At 34.8% G+C, this 14,118-nt stretch overlaps 2 protein-coding genes across 4 annotated transcripts in view; one reads left to right on the top strand and one right to left on the bottom strand.

Moving 5' to 3' along the window:
- Positions 1–14,118, bottom strand: part of slc1a1 (solute carrier family 1 member 1) — a 46,634-nt gene that overhangs the window by 29,265 nt on the left and 3,251 nt on the right. The window lies entirely within an intron of this gene.
- rap1gds1 (RAP1, GTP-GDP dissociation stimulator 1) overlaps positions 1–14,118 on the top strand; it is a 47,326-nt gene that overhangs the window by 4,419 nt on the left and 28,789 nt on the right. For 2 of the 3 annotated variants that reach the window (XM_039669743.2, XM_039669744.2), the window contains exons 3-5: positions 438–560; positions 5,510–5,635; positions 12,218–12,364. In XM_039669743.2, the coding sequence (XP_039525677.2) occupies positions 438–560; positions 5,510–5,635; positions 12,218–12,364 (396 nt within the window). The remainder of the gene's footprint in view (positions 1–437; positions 561–5,509; positions 5,636–12,217; positions 12,365–14,118) is intronic. The other variant, XM_039669745.2, reaches the window with a different exon arrangement.

Genomic DNA, 14,118 nt, shown 5'->3' on the forward strand with positions numbered 1-14,118 from the left:
TATAGCTGTTCATTTTTATCTTTACTTATAGCCGAGATAAAGAATGACTGAGAAGCGAAGGAAAGGGAACTTAACTTAAGTTCAGGGCTTATATATATATTATCTTCAGGTTATCCAAGGATACAGGCTTGAATAAAATCCATTTTGTTGATAAGGAGGACCTTGCAGTGTCACGACTCTTGCTAATACTAGATTCACAATGTTTTTCAAATCTGTCTGTAAATAAAAAAGGGTCTATAGATGCATTTTCGTTGCAGAAATATGAACCTGTCAGACCGAAGTCGCCATTTCTAAACTAGATAGCACACGTCCAACGTGACATCTCAATGATTCTTCGGTTCCTGCATCACTACTTGTGACTGAATCTTCAACCTTTGTGTTTGCTGGTCAGATCATAGTATCATATTATTCACTGATGTTCCTCACTCTGTTTTCAGATGTTGAGACTAGTGAAAAGGTCCAGGAGATGGGTGTTCTTGCCATGATGCCCGCTCTTCTGTCTGTGCAGAACTCATGTACGCCAAAAGTAGCCAACATCATTGCAGAGGTGGCCAAAAATGGTAAGTGCTACTACATCAGTCGTTGCTCTTCTTTGATTACTGACACCTAGTGGTGTGGATGCAGCGTCACGCTAAATGTTTCACTTAAAGCTACACTGTGTAACTCTTTTTGTTTATTCATAGCTAAAAACACTTAGTTCTTTCAAAAATATATGTGCTCATTAATGTATATTTACTTCGTTCAAGTAATAAAGTATTCTCGTGAGTGTATAATATGCCATTGAAAATACATACGGGTAAGGGGTTCTAATGTCGGTCGCCATGTTGCCCCTCCATCTTGAAAGTACATTAGCCAAAGAGGGACATACCCATTAATTCAAGCTTCGCCTTTCGCGTTTACGTTTGAGTTAACACTCATGGACGAGGTCGAACTGGAAGCCATGTTAATCTTGGACTACATTGGCCACCGTAGGAGTTAAAACGAAATCGGAATTGAGAGGAACAGAAACTAATATTCACTGGATGGTCATATGCCTTTTCACCGCTAGATGGGGGTAAAAATCACACAGTGTAGCTTTAACGATGTCATTGTAGAAATGCACTAAAAGTAAGTGGACAATTAATATTTTAATATTGCCTATATGTGACCCTGGACCTAGGGTTGCCAACCATTCTGTATAATATGGAATCGTTCCGGATTTGACACATAAAAGTCTTATTCCGTATTGGACTGATACGCACTTTGTTACGTATTTTTGAGAATCAATTCAGTGCAAATCCATGACAGACACATAGCTTCTAATATTTATGTCAGATAGACTATGAATGAACGACCTGCTATAATGGAAAAATTCGGGGACTTGGCGCCCCCTTTGGCGCCCATGCCTTCATTTTCACTGGCCTTAGTACTAGTCTGTAATATCATTCTTAATAGAAACCTGTTTAATAGGATTTTTAAATATGCTTTCCCCCCTCATAGGTCTGTTTGTTTGTCTCTGCTGTTCTGATCGTTCTCCCTCAGTTTCACTGATGCTGCAGCCGAGTCTGTGGCCGTTCATGCTTGTCAGTATTACTGCTGTTGGTAGTGTGAAGGAGATGATAGCCTCACATGTAAGCTATAAGATCAGTCCAGCAGAACCAGTCCATCTCAAAACAGACAAACAAAACAGATTTCAATTTTTTATGAGATATGCATCACTATAAGGAGAAAATAAATCACTTTTCCTGCAGTAAACACTTAAAGGGACTATGTGTAGTAATTGCTGCCATCTAGCGGTGAAAATGTATTTTGCATTCAAACGAATTGTGCTCTCCAGCGGCTCACTTTTTCAAACGCTCGTTGCCTGTACGGTAACCATTATGTATCAAAAAGCTGTGACAGGATTAGCACTTCGTATTTCAAACAAACAGCGCGCTGTGTAAACACGTTGTCCTAGCACTTTATGTCCCTCTCTGCTATTATAGTTTTTCAAGATGGCGGATCTACGTACATGGAAGCCTCCGTGGACTTACCCGTCTCATGTATATAATAATAAATTCTTTGTTTACGAGGATAAGTAAGATCATTGGCAGAGGTATTTGTACACCATTGAGGAATATTTATGAATAAAAATATTGATTCTAAATAAAAAATGACAAAGTTACACACAGTCCCTTTAAAAATGTACAACGTACGATAGTTCTTTTAATCAAATTTCAAATAGGGCCGCAACTTACATCAATTATTTCTTTAAATCATCAGTTAAACTGATAAAAAAAATATACTGTATTTTATTCGGGGGAACACATCATTAATACAAACAGTGCATGCAATATAAACTTAATGTAGGTTTTGTAAAAAAAAAAAAAACATGCATTACATAATTTAAATATAAAATTGATTTCTTTATCAGTTGTTGAGGTCCTGATTTCTCTGTCTGTGAAATGTTTTATAAGATATTAAAGGGTATAAATAAAGGATATAAATATCTTATATTTTTATAAGATATTAAATGTTTTATAAGATATTTTATAAGATATTTAAGATATTAAATTACTCCACATTTTTTTTTTTTGGAAATAGGCTCATTTTACAACTCCCCCAGAGTTAAACTGTTACCGTTTTTGAATCCATTCAGCCGATTTTCAGTTCTGGCGGTACCATTTTTAGCATAGCTTAGCATACATCATTGAAGTGGACAAGACCATTAGCATTTGCAAAGAGTTTTGATATTTTTCCTATTTAAAACTTGACTCTTCTGTAGTTACATTGTGCACTAAGACCGACAGAAAATGTTAAGTTGCGATTTTCTTGGCTGATATGGCTATGGAACTATACTTTCATTCATGCGTATTAATCATTACGCTTTCTGCACTAATGGTACGACGGTAAAGTTTCTTGAAAGTTTCCAAAAAAAGTGGAGTACCCTTTGTTATTTCGTTGTTATTTATAACAATGACAATAAAGAACGAATGAATGGATTTAAAAAGACAGTCCACCCCAAAAGGAAATTCAGTCATCAATTACTCACCCTCATGTCATCCAAACCTATAGGGCATTCACTTATCTTTGAAACTCAAATGCATATTTTTCTAATATTCTCTCATAATATTCTGTCCATCCTTTGAAAGTCTAGGTAAACGACATATTCACGCTTCAAAAAGTACATAAAGACATTGCAAAAGTAATCCTTATGAAACGAGCGGTTCAATTCAAGTCTACCAAAGAGAAATAGTCATTTTATTTAATGAACAGATTTCATTCTTAAATAAAATCAATAAACGCACATGCATCGACCTCATCAAATATGGTAAATGAAAGCTCAAGCACATCTGATCGTTGTTTTTATTTATTTATTTATATAATATCATAACATTTATTTATAATCTTTAATATATGTTATGCTTTTATGATTGCACCCTTTGCAAGTTTTAGCAACATTATTCTCAGTGGACGGTCGTTAGAAAGAGCCAGTCGGTCGTCAACAGATAAGTTACCTTGTTTATGCACAACAGCAAATCAAATTTATTGTTGCAATTAAATTTATTGTTAGAGCACACCAGTGCACCATTATTATTTGTTCTGTGATCAGCTTAATTATTCTTTCTGTTGACTGTTTTAAAGGGCCAGTACTTTTTTTTTTTTCAGTACAATTTTTTTTTTTTTTTTTTTGTAAATAACTTTCATTAAATATTACCAGGCTCTGATTTGGTATATAAAAAAATAAATAAAAAAAAGCCTGGCGAAAACCAGCAATTATTAAATCTTTCCCCAAATTTTTTTTTTAAAAGAAGCTTTTAGCTTTGTAATTACAGCTCTAGCACATCAACCTGACCGTGTTCTTCTTCACCTAAAGCTCTTAGTCTAATTACACGAGTGTTTCTTCAGACAGATAGAGCTGGGGTTTGGAAGTGTATGGAGAGTGCCTGAGATAAAAAGGTTAAAATAATGAATGGCCTTTTAGCAGTTTGCTAGGTAGCTAATGACAGTGGCTTGCTGGCGTTCCAGATCTCTGGCAGCTCCTGCTGGCATTCAGCTGTCACAATTCCTCTGGGAACATCTGTGTTTCATCCACTGATGTCTCCAGCACTTTCTATTAGGAAAGACATATTTTAGGGACTTAAATTTTATGCATTTGCTACAGTATGAATTACTGCGGTGTCAGTATTGCACATTGATCAGATGGGACCGGTGTTGTTATTGTTAACTAAAACTATTAAAAATAAAATAAAATGTTGATGAAATGTAGTTGTTAGATGGAAAATTTGGCCACTTACAAACATTTACACATTCGGAGAATGAAATCTTTTATGTCTGGTTGTTTTGTGGATCTCTTTAGTTAATAATATCTAATTTTTTTTTGAAAATTTGAGTGCTGTCAGTACAGAGAAAAATGACAAAAATCGATGTTGCCTACACCGTGTTATCGTCTTTTTAAAATTCGCACCCTGTTGACTTCAATGGGGCAATGTTATTAAGAGTGACCACGGTCAATCTGACTGCAGTAGATGTGAAAGATATTATTGAGTAAATAGAGGTATGTGAGCTGGCTGAATTAACATAATTTTTATTCATGTCTTTCACATTTGCTGCAGTCAGATTGACTGTGGTCACTCTTAATAACACCACTCACATGGCTGTGCACTTGTAATGGCAAATCAAGGATGTTACGAGGCTAAAAGCAGGTTTAGAACATGCCCCATTGAAGTCAACAGGGTGCGAATTTTAAAAAGACGATAACACGGTGTAGGCAACACCGATTTTTGTCGTTTTTGTCTGTACTGACAGCACTCCAAATGTACACACAAAATTAGCTCAATGTTAAAATTGACTGGAGTTCTCCTTTAAAAATGATCTGAAATGAAATCAAATGTTAATATTAGACAACAATCTTAAACTTAGCCTAACTAAAATAAAATGAGTTTAATTAGAAGTACTAAAATGACAAAAATTTAAAAAAAAAAAACTAAAAAAAAAAAACTAAAAAAAAAAAAATTAAAAAATAAAAGCTAATTGTGAAAATGAATAAATAATATAATAGTATATGCATTGTACTGTTTTATATACAGTGGTACTAAATGAATTTCACATTCATGTTCCATGATGTTTGTTAACACAGTACTTTAGGTAACCTAAAAGAAAACTGAGGCATTTAACTCCGTGCTACCATGTCCATAAACATCTAGTCTTAAATCCTGTAAAGGAATACTAGGATCAAGTAAAATTAATCATAATTATTATTGAATCAAATGAAATTCCCAGCTTTTCAAATGTTTATCCTGTAGAATTTTTATTGATTGTTAGAGAATTCTTTTTTGTCCCCATTATGAACCCAAAATTTTAGTATTTTAATTAGCAATCTTGTACATTCTTGTGTGTCGGTACACAAAGGCATTGAACTTGGTTGGTTGACGCAGACATTGATTGCACAACAGAAAGTGTATAAAAACATGAGCTAGGTTTTAAATCGGTAAGTATTTATCTGATAATGATTCCTTGAGCTTTAATTGTTGCCGTTAATTCTCTGCAGAGTTCATGAGAAGCCGTTGTGTGGAAGCAGGGCTCATTCCTCCACTGGTTCAGCTGCTAAACTGTAAGGACCAGGAAATTCTGCTCCAGACGGGACGGGCCCTCGGCAACATCTGCTACGACAGCCGTAAGTGCCCATTATCGCTCCCTCAGCCGTTCCAAGCCCCGGTGCATCCACAGTGAGATATTTTCCTGTCTCCTGGATGATTTGAAGGGGAACTGCTGGTGCATTTGTCTAAAGGAGTGACATGAGGAAGATGGATTGTAGATGCATGGCTAAACTCTTCTTGCACACATTCATTTCGCACATGGTTAGCAAGAGCTTATACCATTCCTAAATTCTTATTGTCCCATTGATGATACGTGGATATGGTATGAGTGGATTAATTGACTTTAGACCTTTGAATTCATGCACACTTTCAACAATTAATTATCATTAATGTAACAATCCATTGTTAATTGTTCTGTACTTGAGCCATATTGATGAACTAGCAGTGGTTGATAATTGAAACTATATCTTAAAGGGTCAGTTCAGCCCAAAATGAAAATTCTGTCAGTAATTACTCACCCTCATGTTGTTCCAACCCTGTAAGACTTTCGTTCATCTTTGGAAAACAAATTAAGATATTTTTTATTAAATCTGAGAGCTGGATCACTCCTCCATAGGCTTGACTTTTTTTAAATTATGGCTTAGTATCTCGTAATTTTGACTTTTTTTTAATTATGGCTTAGTATCTCATAATTTTGACTTTTTTAAATTATGGCTTAGTATCTCGTAATTTTGACTTTTTTTTAATTATGGCTTAGTATCTCGTAATTTTGACTTTTTTTAATTATGGCTTAGTATCTCGTAATTTTGACTTTTTTTTAATTATGGCTTAGTATCTCGTAATTTTGACTTTTTTTTAATTATGGCTTAGTATCTCATAATTTTGACTTTTTTAAATTATGGCTTAGTATCTCATAATTGTGGCTTTTTTAAATTATGGCTTAGTATCTCATAATTCTGACTTTATTTTAATTATGGCTTACTATCTCATAATTTTGACTTTTTAAAATTATGGATTAGTATCTCATAATTTTAACTTTTTAAAATTATGGATTAGTATCTCATAATTTTAACTTTTTAAAATTATGGATTAGTATCTCATAATTTTGACTTTTTAAAATTATGATAGAAAACAAATTAAGATATTTTTGATTAAATCTGAGAGCTGGATCACTCCTCCATAGGCTTCTTAAGGGATCGAAACTGTCCGACACAAAAGTTATGAAAGACATTGTTAAAATAGTCCGAGTGACTACAGTGGCTCAATCTTAAGTTTATCAAGCGTTGAAAATACTTTTTGTGCGCAAAAAAACAAAAAAATAATGACTTTATTCAACTATGGCCTCAAGATTTCACGTAGTAGAACTGCGCAATGGTTTTGTGTTGTACGTCACACAGACTATTTTAACAATCACACGGACTATTTTAACAATGTCTTTAAAAAAATTTTGGGCCGGCCAATTTTGATCCCTTAAGGAGCCTATGGAGGAGGGATCCAGCTCTCAGATTTAATCAAAAATATCTTAATTTCTGTTCCGAAGATGAAGTCTTATGGGGTTGGAACAACATGAGGGTGAGTAATTACTGACAGAATTTTCATTTTGGGGTGAACTAACCCTTTAAAGCTAACTTAATGTCAACTTTTGCTCTTTGTTGTAGGGAGAGTGGACAGTATGACTTATGGCTTTAATGTGCCTTGCTCCTTTTGCTTGCTTTGTAATCGTAACAGTACAGTAGTGTGAACCTTATTGACCTGTATGTGTAGAAGTCCTACACCTTTGGGACTTATAGAGTTTAGGGAAAGGAAAAGAGCTTTGTCTGGATGAAAAACTGGAAGAATACTGTTCCCAAGAGTGTGTTTGAGGGTGTCTGTCGAGCAGCTCTCAGGATCACAGCTGAGTCTGGTGATTTTGACAGATGAAAACATGAGGAAGCAGTCATTTTTCTGCAGATTTATTGACTAAATCCAGTTATTTCCATCCGTGAGGCACTTAAACCTATAAATCATATCTTAATAAAAAAAAAAACAGTTGGATGAAAGAGTTTTACTTTGTGGAATTATACTGTACCTCTGAACTGACAAATTCCCTTTTAGCTGGTAAATACATTTCAAGTACAGTACAGTCTGAAAATATTGCTTGACTCATCCTGCACTCCAATCAAATGCTCTCTAGAATGATAATGTCCCTCCCCTAACACCACCTGTAACCAATCAGCAAGTAGTAAATCATACAGTGTGTCCTAATTCACATTACTATCCGTCCTAAATAGTATTTGAAAATAGAACTACGTCCCAAATCGTTGTATGTTAAAATGAGTGTTTCAAACATACACTGATAATCTATATTTACCGTCAGAATCCGAAGTGCAGATCGATGTATACTTTAATAGCTAATATTGAATAATATATTCATAAATACTTCTTGTTTCATTACTGGATGAATCAGTGTTTTTGAATGAACATCTTGAATTAATGATTTAGTGACTCACTCATAAATACTTCTTGTTTCATTACTGGATGAATCAGTGTTTTTGAATGAACATCTTGAATGAATTATTTAGTGACTCACTCATAAATACTTCTTGTTTCATTACTGGATGAATCTGTGTTTTTGAATGAACATCTTGAATGAATGATTTAGTGACTCACTCATAAATACTTCTTGTTTCATTACTGGATGAATCTGTGTTTTTGAATGAACGATTGATGAATGAATGATTCAGTGACTCACTCATATATACTTGTTTAATAACTGGATGAATCAGTGTTTTTGAATGAACCTCTTGAATGAATGATTCAGTGACTCACAAGTAAATACTTCTAGTTTCATTACTGGATGAATCTGTGTTTTTGAATGAACATCTTGAATGAATGATTTAGTGACTCACTCATAAATACTTCTTGTTTCATTACTGGATGAATCAGTGTTTTTGAATGAACATCTTGAATGAATGATTTAGTGATTCACTCATAAATACTTCTTGTTTCATTACTGGATGAATCAGTGTTTTTGAATGAACATCTTGAATGAATGATTTAGTGACTCACTCATAAATACTTCTTGTTTCATTACTGGATGAATCTGTGTTTTTGAATGAACGATTGATGAATGAATGATTCAGTGACTCACTCATATATACTTGTTTCATTACTGGATGAATCAGTGTTTTTGAATGAACCTCTTGAATGAATGATTCAGTGACTCACACGTAAATACTTCTAGTTTCATTACTGGATGAATCAGTGTTTTTGAATGAACATCTTGAATGAATGATTCAATAACAAATACATTTTTTTTAACAGTTACTTGTCTATGTAATTGATACAATCGTTATTTGATGCTCCAAGTTACTTTCAAAAGGTGATTTGTGAAGAGGAAGGTTTCGTAGACATCAGTTTTTAAATCTGAACTATAAACATTTATCCCAGTACGTCTGTGATATGAAAATTTGTCAGACAGAAATAATGATACTGTGTGTGACTGTGAAGCTGTTTCATACCTAATGTTTATAGGCATAGGAAGGAGGTCGCAGTCTTTTAACGATGAATCGTGTAGTTGTAATTATGATTAAATGAAATTTAGTAGAATATGAGGTAAAATAAAACATTTCCACCTAAGTGATGATAAAAGTGATGTCTGTGGGGTTAAATAACACAAAAAGATTGGGAAACTTGCTTAGTCTATGATATTGTACATTTATAGAGATAAAGCTAGTTAAACTGCAAATGTTCTCTAATTAAAAATGATTTAATATGAATTACTAGCAATTTAGTAAAGATTAAGTTATAATAACGGTTACCTTTCCGATTATTTATATGGTTACTAATAAAAAGACAAACATGAGATTGCATTAAGAGCCCTTGGCAAATGGACACAGATGGTTTTAATGGTGAAGATGATTGACGGAGCAGCTGATCTTGATCCCCGATGACCCTGACCCTTTGATAAAGATGACACATGTCAACAGACAGTCATGCATTTCACTCAAGGACTTCATTGACTTGCAAACCCCACTCAGTAGTATCTTTTTCCCCACACCGCATCCCAAAACCAATATTATACGCCATTTGGAAATCTTTCGACGGGTTTGTTTTCCGTATTCTGTTCTTTTGCTTCGTTTTGTTGCATTTAAATCACTTTCTCACCCTTTTTTATCTCTCTTCCTGAAGTGTGTGATAGTAGGCAGTCGTCGTAGACTTTGCGTGGGCAAGCACCAGTGTAAACAAACCTGAAATATTGTTCATACCAACTGAGCTGACTCACATATCTGACACACAAATACGGTCATCTGTTCACAGCGTTTACTGGAAAACCTAGCTATAAATGATTGCATGAATATAAATCACTGGTGTATAGGACAGTATTTTACTTCTGTGAAAAGTATGACTAAATATGGGGTGTACGTACTGTATATAGGATTGAACTGCAGATTTGTGATTCATAAATCATTTTTACTGTATGTAGTCAAATGGTGTTGTAAAGTAGGTCATTACAGGGATAGTTCACCCAAAAATTTTAATTCTGTCCAGAAAAAAGATTATCCCAAGAAACACAGAAAACTGGGAGAGGAGACAGACAAATACACTTAAAGTCCCTGTAAAGTCAATTTCGTCAGTGTTTGTCAACTCATCCTCAAGTTGTTCTAAACCTGTACGAGTTTCTTTCTTCTGTTGAACGCAAAAGAAGATATTTTGAAGAATGTTGAGACACCCCTCGCTGCAGCCTGTAGCACGATGACGTAGCTGGATGGTCCAATACGTAGTGGATGGATGTGTGTTTTGGTGACGTCATTTACGCATGCGCAGTGCCGATCTCTGATTATAATTCGAATGCATTGGTTTTAAGTGATATGTAAGCTCAATATTGTACTGAGATGATGTTCAAACTGTGTAGTATAATTCTGTTAAATAATTATAAGTAATTATTGATGAATAAGTAAGGAAAATGCTAAAATAATAACAGCATGGGGAAAATAAATCTTGTAATAATAATCTCGCATTTATGTTATACATTCAGAATTGCGAGAAAAAAGGTCAGAATTCTGACTTTATAGCACACAATTGCGACTTTATTTCAGGCAATTCTGTCTTTATAACAAGCGATTGAGGCTTTATTTCACCTAATTCTGTCCTTATAACATGCGTTTGAGGCTTTCTTTCACCTAATTATTTCTCTATAACATGCGATTAAGGTTTTATTTGACAATTCTGTCTTTATAAGATGCGATTGAGGCTTTATTTCACCTAATTCTGTCTTTATAACATGCGATTGAGGCTTAGGCTATTTCAAGCAATTATGTCTTTTATAACATGCGATTGAGGCTTTATTTCACCCAATTCTGTCTTTAGCATGCGATTGAGGCTTTATTTCACCTAATTCGGTCTTTATAACATGCGATTGAGGCTTTAGTTTATTTCATTATGTCTTTATAACATGCGATTGAGGCTTTATTTCACCTAATTCTGTCTTTATAACATGCGATTGAGGCTTTATTTCAAGCAATTATGTCTTTATAACATGCGATTGGCTTTATTTCACGCAATTCTGACTTTATATCTCACAATTTTGAGAAATAAAGTCTGCGAAAAGTATACTCGCAATTGTAAGGAAAAAGTCGCAATTATTTAAAAAAAAGTTTTATTCTGAAAGCTCTGAAAATAAGAGCTTCGCTCGTGACCATATTTAAATGTATTCTTGGAAGATCAACGATTGTTCACCAACTCTCTACACTAACTAGGCCTATGAATTCTTAATGTGCATGTGCCATCAGCGTTTATCACAGGATCGCGTTTAAAGTCTGTTTAGAGAGAACGGTGTCATCCAATTTAATAACAAATTATCATTTCGACAGAATCAAAACTAACTAGCTGTAAAATAACATTATTCATGAACCGCTATAAAGCAAAAACAATCTGTTACATTAAATTAAAGCTGCTTTGAAACAATCTAAATTGTTAAAAGCGATATATAAATCAAGATGACTTGACTTGACTAGTGCGCATGCACGCGTTACAGGGTCCAACACGTATTGGACCGTCCAGCTACGTCATCGTGCTACAGACTGCAGCGAGGACCTCTTGAGAATGTTAGGAACCAGACAGTTGACGGCACCCATTGACTTCCATAGTAGGAAAAAATAATGGCTACTTTCAACTCCGCTGAACCTCGGTGTCTCTGTGGATCTTTTAACACCTTCCTCTGTTAGTGAGAGTGTTGAAGTCTGGATTTTGCTGTGCTTCTTCTGCACTTCTGGTCTCTGGACTCTGGTTTGCCTTTAGTCATGTCTGCGACTCAACTTCACAGCTTTAAACAAATCCTGTGCTGGTGTAATTTCCGCAGACACTTTTTGATCTCATTTGCGGTTCTTTTACGTCAAAGTTGTCATTTTCTTGTGTTCTCCAAGAAACATTATCAGTTGTCATATTACATTCCATACGGAGGCATCCATGGATCCCATTCTGTCTCTCCATTAAAGGAATCGTTCACCCAAAAAGGGAAATTCTGTGATTCTGAATCATTTGAATAGTTCGGGATGACATGAACTATTCCTTTAACGCCCTCTTCTCTGTCATTGTGTTTCAGGTTGCTGTTTCTTTATGTCATTTGTTGCCTTTTTTATTGTTTATTTCTTTTTTTATGTGACCTCTTTGTTTTGCAGATGAGGGCAGAAGTGCAGTTGACGCAGCGGGTGGTGCTCAGATAGTTGCCGAGCACATTAAGTCTCTGGCCCAAAGCACTGACCCGGCCACCGGGAAGCTCTTGACTGTCTTTTGTGGCATGCTGATGAACTATAGCAATGATAATGGTAAATGACCGACCCCCCCAAACCAAGAAGGCGATATTTTTTGAATGGTCCCTTATTGGTATAGTCTGAGATGTTCACTTAATGATTCGCATGTTAATCAGTTCTACATTGATATGACAACTTTACGTCTCTATAAAATAGGCATGCACATTTGATTTTTTTGACTTAGTTATACCTCACGGTTGAACATTAATGGTAATATCTGTAGGGGACCACTCTAAGAAAGCCTGTTTCACTTCTCTTATTTATTCTGAATCTAATGTCTTTCACTGATTTGACATGATTGGTTTGCTAAATGGCTACATTTCGCTGCTTTGATCGGTGACTAGCTTCGATGTCCTTTGCTGCTGTTGGTGGTGGTGTTAATGTTTAGTAGCTATCTCAAATTTTTTATTCACCATCGCTAATAAATAAGGTCTAATTTTGCCACTTTCCGTACATAGACTTAATGCAAAAATACAGTATGGGCTAAAAGTGATGTTCTGAGGGGATATATATATATATATATATATATATATATATATATATATATATGAAGAGCTCTTTTCCAAAACGCGTTAAACGACATTTTTAAAAAAAATGAGTTTGTCGTGTCATTCTGCTGCGGACAGAACCCTTTCACTGCTCTATCAACGTTTCATGCCGAATCGCTATATTTCCTTGTTTAAAATGTACTGCAAGATACAGTTTCTTTCCAAACCACGATAAGCGCCAGCCCTGTTTTTAGCCTAAACACGATAAATCCTCAAATTCAGTGAGCGCTCTACACAATCCAGCACGGCGGCACTCTGAACAGAGGTTTATTATGTTCATTCATTCCTCAAAATGAGTCCTAGTTTTCTAGTCGACTAGTAGTAGATCATTTAAGCCATTTGTATTATCAGTAATCACATATTGATTTAATTAAATGGGAGAGAAACCATATGAGCGTTTTTAATTGCATATTCCGCATCTCAACGTATGCATAAAGCTTGCCACAAAGAACCGGCAAAAGTAATGATTATGCATGAAACATTTGAATTGTTTATTAATAAACTAGTGTTTTCTGTCAGTGTCAGCAACAAAGATAAAGTTGATGATGCTTACTCGCCATCTTCGCAGTGAACGCGCATAGAGAAACGCATACTTCGAATTAGCCTACATACGCAGAGAGTTGCCAATTTATTTTAGTTTTTAATTGTTTTGTTTAAAAGTAGATATTTAAAGCTTTCTGTAGCTTAGTTCTCAGGCCTGTGTGAGGCAAGCATCGCGGTGTTTCGGTTCATATTATGAGACGCGCTCCGGTTCACCTGCGCGCCTCTGTGTCCTGATTATATTGTCTGATATTTACTTCTAATGTATTAATCCAGTCAATTTGTCGATGAAACATTTATTAAAATGAAGATACAATTTATATGAAACGAAATTTACAAGCTTTCTACAAAACAAAACTTAATAAGTGGTCAAAATCATGTCTGACGCACTCCAAATATTTTCCGATATTGGGCAGCTTTTGAATTTTGATCCTATCTTACTCATCTCATGCGGTTCCCTTTTCATAGCCTACTCAACATAGATGAAATAATAAAAATAAGTAATGTAATATTATTAAAAACAAATGTGAAATGTTTATTTTTTTTGTTTTGTTTTTTTTTTAACTTATATTTAAGCGTCATGCTGCTCCGCTTTGCTCACATGTTATGTAGCCTGTGTGTGTGTGCATGTGCTGGTGGGGTGCCCATCCCTTTTTTGAATATCGTTATCATATATTGATC

This window comes from Pimephales promelas, chromosome 1 (genome assembly GCF_988280905.1).
Source record: "Pimephales promelas chromosome 1, fPimPro1.hap1.1, whole genome shotgun sequence".
Lineage (NCBI taxonomy): Eukaryota > Metazoa > Chordata > Actinopteri > Cypriniformes > Leuciscidae > Pimephales > Pimephales promelas.